This window comes from Alligator mississippiensis, chromosome 5, assembly GCF_030867095.1.
Source record: "Alligator mississippiensis isolate rAllMis1 chromosome 5, rAllMis1, whole genome shotgun sequence".
Classification (NCBI taxonomy): Eukaryota; Metazoa; Chordata; order Crocodylia; family Alligatoridae; genus Alligator; species Alligator mississippiensis.
Window position 1 is genome coordinate 41,730,266 of NC_081828.1, and position 9,225 is coordinate 41,739,490.

Genomic DNA, 9,225 nt, shown 5'->3' on the forward strand with positions numbered 1-9,225 from the left:
CCTGCACCTTGTTGAGCTCCTCTGATCCCCTTACCTTCCTGCCCATGACAGGGGACCGGACCTGATGATCTTACAAGTCCTTTCCCATCCTTTGATCAGTGGCAATGCACAGGGGGTGCATGTATACACTCTGAGAGCACTGGCGCATGCCCCGACAGCCACCATTCCTGGGCATGGGGGGCAGGCGAGAGAGCTGGTGCCCTCTTGATAGCACTGGAAGTTCCTTTTTTTTTTTTTTAAATCTTGTGCAGACCCTTGGAACATAACTGACATATGATAGGCGCCAGGGCTGTAAGTGAACAGTCACAAGCAATCCACCATTTCATAGAATCATAGAAAATGAGGGTTGGAAGGGACCTCAGGAGGTCATCTAGTCCACCCCACTGCTCAAAGCAGAGGGTTTCCTTGGCAGGCATTCACATCTGGCCTTTGGGACCCACAAAACTCGCATATAGGCTCCCTCCTTTTAGAGGGGGGAGAGAATAGGTTCCCTCACTGCTGCTGCAGACACACTGTAAAGTCAATATAGCCCTTTGCCAAAAAGAGGGGTAGTAAATGGCATGAGAGGCAGCCTGGATTAGCGGCATAAACACAGACCAGAAAACAAGGAACTCCTGCTAGTCTCAGCCATGTTACCGATTCATAGTGTGGACTGAGTCACATCCCATAATCTTTCTGCTTTAATCTCCCCTTTGGTAAAATGGGGACAGCAATATCAAGCCCTCACCCCCACCCTAGGTGACTAATTGTTGTCTGCAAAGTACTAATATTCATGATAACACTCTCCAGAACCCACATGCAGCCCTTCAGTATCAAACCCCAGAGTTTCTAGGAAAAATTGCTCTTGGGAATCCTAAAGTGATCCCAGCACAAGCATCTGGACTCCACTCCTCACTAATCTCACATTTTATACATAAAGGGAGTAGATTTGGTTTGAGGGTCTCCCAGCTGATACGTATTCCCCCAAACCCTCAACCTACCCTGTGCACAACGACTGAGTGAGGGTGAAGAAAAGTCTGTCTCATATCGGAGAGAGGAAAACAAACAAACAAAAATATACATATATATTAGTTCCATGGGTAGAGTGTGCCTGCTGCTATTAGGCTTGTGTATCCAAGATGCTGCAAACTGTCAAGACAAAGCCTTAGCCGTCAGTGTTGTACCACCCTGTGGAGAGGCATCACGCAGAAGAGTCCCCTGCTCACTGCAGCACCAAGGAGCAGCAGTCCCTGACTCTCAGGGAGTCATGCTTTTGAGTGGTGTGATGAGCTAGTTCTTCATGGTCTGGGATTGTGGCCTGTATTAGACACTTGGTTTTAGAATGAGGTGGTTCCTTAGGGAAATTACCTGGGTAGGTTCTCTTAGTGCCATGCCAGGGCTCAAGGGGCCATGGCTAGGTGGATCCTAAAGGATTGTATCTGCTGATTATATTTCCAGCATAAAAATTCAACCTCTCTTTCCCATGGATATCTATGTGAGGGACCCAAACAGGCATGTTCATCTCCACAGGACCCAGTCTGTGTTAGAATCAGAAAATTAGAGTCAAAATGCTAGTCCAACCCCCGCTCAAAGCAGGACCAGCCCCAACTACATCATCCCAGACAAGGCTTTGTCTAGCCAAGTCTTAAAAACCACCAAGGATGGAGAGTCCACAACCTCTCTGGGTAACTTGTTCCAGTGTTTTACTACCATCCCAGTGATAAAGTTCTTCCTAATATCTAACTTAACTTCTATTGCTGCAACTTGAGACCATTGCTCCTTGATCTGTCATCTGCCACCACTGAGAACTAGCTCAGGGGCAGGCAATTATTTTGGGTGGAGGGCCGCTTACCAAGTTTTGGCAAGCTGTCAAGGTCCGCACGGGTAGCCCCGACCCTTGACAGTTGCCCGCCCCCTGGTCGCCATCTTGTGACTGAAAGTGCCACCCCTAACCCCTGACCTTTTCCACCAGAATCCCTCCCCTTGTTCCTGGAAATACTCCTTTCAGTAAGGGGTTTTGCCATCTTGGAACCAGAAAAATACCAAATTATATTCTAAAAAAAACAAAACAAAAAAACCCCCAAACATCTAAAACATTCATTAATTTGATTTCAAAAGATATTTTTGTCCTGATTCACGTGTGTTTGTGTAGTGTACAGAGGTGACTGCACAATAGCTTAAAATGAATTCTTACTCTTGTATGTTGTGGGGGTGAAGGGCATGGGGGGTGGTATAGGTTTGTGGGGGGCTGTGGTGTTGGGGTATGGGGTTTGTGGGGGAAGTGGGGGAGTGGCTGGGGTGTGTGAGCTGTGGGGGTCTGCATGTATGGCAGTGCGAGGAGGGGTGTGGATGCATGTGTATGGTGGGGTGTGCATGTGGGACTCACCCTATGAACACACGAGTCTCTTCCCTCCTCCCTCCCTTCCCCCCCACTGGTACTGGCATGGGCCCTGTGCTCCCTGGTCCTGCGATGCAGCTGGGAACCATGTGGTGCTGGAACAGTGCTGGGAAAGGAAGGCAGGGAAATGGTTGGGAGTGGGGCAGGGCTGGGCTGCTGGCTCCCTCTGGGTCCTATTGTCCCTGGCTCTTGTCATCTTTGACAGGCAGCCAGGAGCAGATATTAATTTTCTAAATTTTTTAGGGACCCCACTGGCCGAATAGAATGGGCTGGTGGGACAGATCCAGCTTGTGGGCCATATTTTGCCCACCCCGGTCTAGCTCCATCCTTTTTTGACCCCTCTTCAGGTAGTTGAAGGCTGCTAGTAAATCCCCCCTCAGTCTTCTCTTCTCTAGACTAAATAAGTCCATTTCCCTCAGTCTTTCCTCAGAAGTCATGTACGCCAGCTCCTGAACCATTTTTGTTGCCCTCTGCTGGCCTCTCTCCAATTTGTCCACATCCTTTCCGTAGTGAAGGCCCAAAACTGAACACAGTACTCCAGATGTGGCCTCACCAGTGCTGAATAATGGGAAGTAATCACTTCCCTTGACCTACTGACAACACACTTACCAATGCAGACCAGTATTCCGTTAACCTTCTTGGCAACAAGGACACACTGCTGGCTCATATTCAGCTTATTGTCCACTGTAACCCCCAGGCCCTCTTCTGCAGAGCTGCAGCCCAGCCCATGCATGAGATTGTTCCGTCCTAAGTGCAGGACTTTGCACTTGTCCTTGCTGAACCTCATGAGATTCCTTTTGGCCCAATCCTCTCAATTTGTCTAGGTCACTCTAAATCCTAGCCCTACCCTCCAGCATATCTACTACTCCCCCCAGCTTGGTGTCATCTGCAAACTTGTTGAGGGGGCACTTTAAGCCATCTTCCAGGTCGCTGATGAAGGCATTGCACAAAGCCAGCCCCAGGAACAACCCCCTGGGCACTCGACTTCATACCGGCTGCCAACTAGACATTGAGCCATCGATTACTACTCTCTGAGCCCAATGCTTCAGCCAATTTTCTATCCACCTGACGGTCCATTCATCCAGCCTGTACTTCCTTAGCTTGACCGCGAGAACGTTGTGGGAGACTGTATCAAAAGCCTTGCTAAAAATCAAGGTATATCACATCCACCGGTCTCACCTCATCCATAGAGCCAGTCATCTCACCATAGTGAGGCTGACTGGTCTAAAGTTCCCTGGATCCTCCTTTTTCCCTTTCTTAAACATAGGCACTATGATGTTTGCTCTTTTTCAGTAATCCAGGACCTCTCCTGATTGTCATGAGTTTTCAAAGATGATGGCCAGTGGCTCTGCAATCACATCAGCCAACTCCCTCAGCACCCTCGGGTACAGTCTATCCGGCCCCATGGACTGTACACATCCAGCTTTTCTAAGTAGTCCCTAACCTAGAGGTGACCCAAGCAGGGTGCAGGGCCCGGAGCAAATCAGCCTTGTGAGGTCCTGCCCCCGCTCCGATCCCATGGGCCCCAGACCTGAAGAAGCTGCCACCAGGTGGCATTGGCAGCAGAGGGGGAGTTGCGAGCAGCTGGATGCAGAGCTGCCGCTCTGCCGGCTCTGCAGGGCCCCCCAAAATGCAGGACCTGGGGCAGTCACCCCAATTTGCCTCCCCCCCCCCGGATGGCCCTGGCCTAACCTGTTGTTTCATAACTCTTAGCTGCTTATCTCCTCCCCAAACTGTGCTGCCAGGCACTGTAGCCTGGGAGCTGACCTTGCCTGTGAAGACTGAGGCAAAAAAGGCATTGGGCACTTCAACCTTTTCTGCATCCTCTGTCACAAGGTTTCCTCCCCCATTCAGAAAGGGACCCACTTTCCCTGATCCTCCTCTTACTACTGACATACTTGTAGAAACTCTTCTTGTTACCCTTCACATCCCTTGCTAGCTGCAACTCCAATTGCGCTTTGCCTTCCTGACTTCATCCCTCCATGCCTGAGCACTACTCTTATACTTCTCAGTCTCTTAGGTCACTTGCCTTGTCTCTGCATGCACAAATATCACCCTAAGTCTTCTCCATGGGCCAGACCCAGAGCTTCTGACTCACTCAGGGGCCCAGCCTTGGCTGAGTAAGTGATGGGCATACTTGCAGAGATAAGCTTTTCTGCATGGAACCTGACCCTTCATCAACCCCTTCACAAGCTTCGATAAGATCACCACTGCCCTCCCCACTACCTGCCAGGGCTCAGAAATTCACAAGCACTCCCATGGGGCTCTCTTATGTATCTGGCAGATGCTATGAACAAACCATCCAAGGAGAGGGAAGCAGACTATATCACCATGTCCAGGGTGTCATGAACTGAGCCTAAAATCCGTGTCAGTCCAGAGGTGTAGGTTGTAGCCATGTTGGTGTAACAGGTTTCCGCACTGGGCCGATCTAAACTTGGCCAGCGCACCTGTTCCTGGGGCAACCACCCGTCTTCTCTCCTGCCATGCCTTGCTGTTAATTGGTGGGAGGCTGCCCTTGTACTGCCCCGATGCCAGGGGGTGCTATTTGCGGCTCCGTTTCCTCCCCTACACCGCAGTCCACGCCTCCCCGATATAATAGACGTTGTTACGTCCTAGCCGTATTATGGTCTGGCCCCTTGTCCTCTCTGGGCCCTGCCTCTCTTGAGCTGCGCCCTCTCTGGTGCTAGGGCTCTTCCCAGCCTTATCTCACTATTTGCCTTCTTCTCCAGGCCATCTCCACAATGCTGCCCCCTCTCAAGGTTCCTCAAAGAGCTGCCCCCTTCTCTGGGGCCTTCTCAGTAATGCTGCCCTCTCTCCGGGGCTCACCACACCCACACTGGGGCTTCTCAACTGCCCCTCTCTGGGCTGGGGTCAATGCACCCTGAATGCTGTGCCCTCACTGGCTCTGAGGTCCCCATGCTGCTGTGGGTCCCCTAAGAGGCCTCCTCCAACCCCTAATAGCCTCACCCAAGCCACCGGTCACAAACAGCAACACAAACATAAGCCCCTTAGCTATAACACAAAATGGAAGCCACCCGGCCATAATAACAATCCAGCCTACCAGGGAATACTCCATTCCTTAGCCATGTCAGATGCTGCACCTTCAGTCAGGCTGCTCCTCTCTTCGGAGAGGGAGAGGGAGAGGGAGAGGGAGAGGGAGAGGGAGAGGGAGAGGGAGAGGGAGAGGGAGAGGGAGAGGGAGAGGGAGAGCTCCTTCCTCCTTGGCTGCTAGCAGGGAACTGCCTCTAGCCCCAGCCCCTAGGGTTTATAAGGGAGCCAGGCCCTGCCCCTTCTGGTCGGCTGACCTCCTCTGGTTGCCCTGGCAACCAACAGCTGGGCTCCTTATTCCCTGCTGCGCTTCCTCCCTAGCAGTTTCCCCTCTTTAGGAGCAGGGCACCTCAGTGCTCTGTGACAGTTGGTCTAAGGACATAGACAGTCAAGGGTCTTTGGGTGAATCTGATATCTTTTATTAGACCAAATTCAATAGTTAGAAAACATTTTTTTGCAAGCTTTTGGATTTTAAATCCCTTCATCAGGTTGAGGAAGTCTCTGCAGTTGGTGTGTGCTCTTCCTGGATGGAATGAATAGTAAAGAAGCCAGAGACTGGTATGTATGCAAGACAGGCGGTCAGTGAAGATGTAAATTGAGGAGTCAGTGGGTGAGAGACAGGTGCGGGGGGGGCGGAGAAGTGGGATTAATGTAGCAGTTAAATAGTGGAGGGGTACCTGTGGAGTCAGATGTCAGGCAGGTTATAATGTGTTAGAAATCCAATGTCTATATTTAGTCCATGATTTTTAGTATCCAAGACGTTGATAAAGTGGAGTTCATAGGCTTGTCTCTGAGAAGTCTTTTGTAAGTTTCCTTTGAGGATTAGAACTGAGAGATTGGAGAGAGAATGGTTTTCTTGTAAGAAATGTGAGACTTCCTCAGCCTCACAAAGGGTTTTTAAACCCGAACACTTGCAAAAAAAATTTCCCACTATTTAAGTTGGTCTAATAAAAGATATCAGATTCACCCTAAGAACCTTGTCTGTCAATCCAAATGTTCATGTCTCTATTTCTCTAAGCCTTCCACTTTCCCTCTGTCTTTCCTTCTGTCTTTGGTCTGGCTTGCAACGATCCTTACTAACCACTGACTGGTTGTGTCTATTCCCAGCTGTTTGCTTTCAACAGAAACATTTGCTTGGGCACCAGGAAAATCTGAGCAAGTTTTCAGAGATTTTGCAGAGCCAGCAAAACAACTAACCTCCTAACAAACAACACAGGAACTGTCAGATAGCATCAGGTCCCAGTGGATTCCTGTTCCTTACCTGGACCCAGTACTGGTGACTGCTGAAGGTATAAGGGACCCTCAGTGGATAGAACTGGACTCTCATCCAGGGTGCCATTTCTTCCAAACCCCTACCAGGGGGATGGGGGAGCCAATGTTCTGAGGCAGGAAGATTCACAGCCTGGGCCTTTGCTCAGTATTACAGTAGAGGGAAGTCATTCTCATTAGCCCAAACACCACCCACTGCTTTCTTGAATCCTGATGCTCACCTGGCCTCAGTGATATCTTGAGGCACTAGAAGCACTGGCAAAACCAGGAACTCCAATGTTAATGGGAAAAGTCCATGGAAAATAGTGAGGCTGGCTTAAAAATAATGGGATTTAATTAAGTATCAAACATCACTTTTTACATTGACTTTTGAACATTCAGACTGCGTCCAGATGAGCAGAGGCATGTACTTGCAGCAGCACAAATAGTAGTGGCACAAATTTGTGCTGCTACTTTGTGCCTCAGTGCACACCCCTGCACATCCACTTTGTTGCAAGACAAAGTGTTCCTCTGTGGGCAAACTGCCCTTGCCCAGCTCATCCTGGCTCTACACCCAGGGAGCATAATCTAGTAGCCTGGTGGCATGCAGGAGCAGCAGGGACACAACTTGGGCAGCATGGAGGCCTGGCTAGCAGCCAAAGCATTGTTTTGGAGGGCCACACTTCCATTTGTGCTGGTGCACACTTTTTTGACATGCTTTGCACTTCTTTTTCCAGTTTCTCTTTTTTTTTTTGGCTACTGGCAAATCCGGGTAGCACACTTTAATGTTCACTGCATGCAAAGTGGTTTGTGGTGCCACAAACCGCAGGCCCCTGCTCATCTGGACCTGGCCTTAGTAGCTTCACTCCTGCTTCTGTAGCAGCAAATACCTGACTGTGTAAAACAGCACCCTACTGTGGCAACAAGTTATACTGCAGGTCATTCACCCAAAGATCCTAAGCAGCTTCTTGCTCTGAGTGAAATTGTGAAGAGCATGGCATAGCAAACACCATTCACAGTAAAATCCTGTAGAAGCCTGTTAATTTTCTAGCCTAGCCAAGGATTCAGAGAACCCATCTCTTCCTGCATTTTACAGGTTAACTAACTATACCAACCATTCCATGAAAGAGTTTCACCTTTTATACTCAGGCCTCTCTCAGAACCATTTCCTCCCAGTAAGGTTCAATATTTAAAAGTTCCAGAAATTATGTTCCAAAGTGGTATAACCGGTTTGATTGTTTCCTTTCTTTCTCTTTTTCACTCCATACATTTTTCACTCTGACGTAAGCACGTAGTGGCTTGCTCCTTTTTTGAACAATGGGCTGCCTGTTCAATGAGCCTAGAGCCAAAGGTCTAACATACCACGAGCATGTGGGAGTATAGCAGCGTCATGAAAGACGAGGAGACATATTGTTTAAGAAGTGGCCCATGCAGCCCCTACAGGCTCACAAGGACATTCTGAAGGCTTGTTCCATAAAAGGAAAATACTGTTTTTAGCAACTGTTCTTAGCATACAAACAACAAAAGATTGTACCTGATAAAACTGCACTCATTAAATCACCTCTCTTCTAGTAAGGTGCCTAAAAATTCCATTGAAATCAGTTGGCATGAGGCACCTAAATACCTTGTGTCTGAGCACTTATGATTCAATACAGGGCTGGCTTTTCCAGCTCTTTTTTGGAATCGGGGGTCTGCTAAAGAGGGATTAAAAACATTTGGAATACTGCACCCCCACCTACTGGGGACGGAATGAAATGCAACAGAAGAAGAATCAAAATCGGCTGCCCATGGCTATCCAGCCGTAGAAGTCCCCATTTCTTCAAGCCTAACCTTCTCTTAAAAACTGACCCTCCATCTGATCTACAAAGATTTCTACTTCCTTTGTATCTGGGAGTCTACAGTGAGTTCTGAACCTGAAACCAGAACCCAAAGGTCAGAGCTGTATCTGTAGAACACTACAGATTGTGGCTGTTGAACTCCGTTTTTAGCTTTGGGAGAAAAGTATGGCGAAACATTGTTGGAAACAGGCTTCCAAAGGCATAGAGTCAGTACCTTTATGAGGGAAAAAAAGAAAACAAACAAACAAACCAACAACAACCAAAAACCGGTGTGGATCAGACTGAATGATCTGGGTTCTCTTCTCAGCTCTGTCTGAAGTGACCTCATGCACTTTCTCACTTAATTTGCTAGTAATAAAGAGGAAATTATATTTGTCTGCCTTCCAAGTCATGGTAGGAAGCCTTGCTAGGTGGCAAGGACTATGGAGTGTAGAGAAAGAGTCAAGAGAAGTGGAACCAGATTCCCAGCCTCCTGGCATGAAGTCTAGTGCATACCTCCAGTAGCTTCAGCATACTAGAATAAGGAGTCCCTATCTTGTGTTCGTGGAGCATTGTCTGAAAATGGGATGCCCAGTGCATCTATACATGTGCTCCAAGGTGGACAGGGGTGCTTTAATTAGAGCAGCTCTGAGAGTCGGTCTAATTAAAGTGCACTCAGTGTCATGTGTATTCAGCATCCCAAGCTTCAGAATGGTGGCAGGAGTGCGTTAACCA

At 48.7% G+C, this 9,225-nt stretch overlaps 1 protein-coding gene across 1 annotated transcript in view; it reads right to left on the reverse strand.

The window, feature by feature from the left end:
* NOS1AP (nitric oxide synthase 1 adaptor protein) overlaps positions 1-5,524 on the reverse strand; it is a 156,776-nt gene extending 151,252 nt beyond the window's left edge. Inside the window, exon 1 of the mRNA XM_019486551.2 lies at positions 5,439-5,524. Within this exon, the coding sequence (XP_019342096.1) occupies positions 5,439-5,453 (15 nt within the window). The 5' untranslated portion in view covers positions 5,454-5,524. The remainder of the gene's footprint in view (positions 1-5,438) is intronic.
* Positions 5,525-9,225: the final 3,701 nt, after the last annotated feature.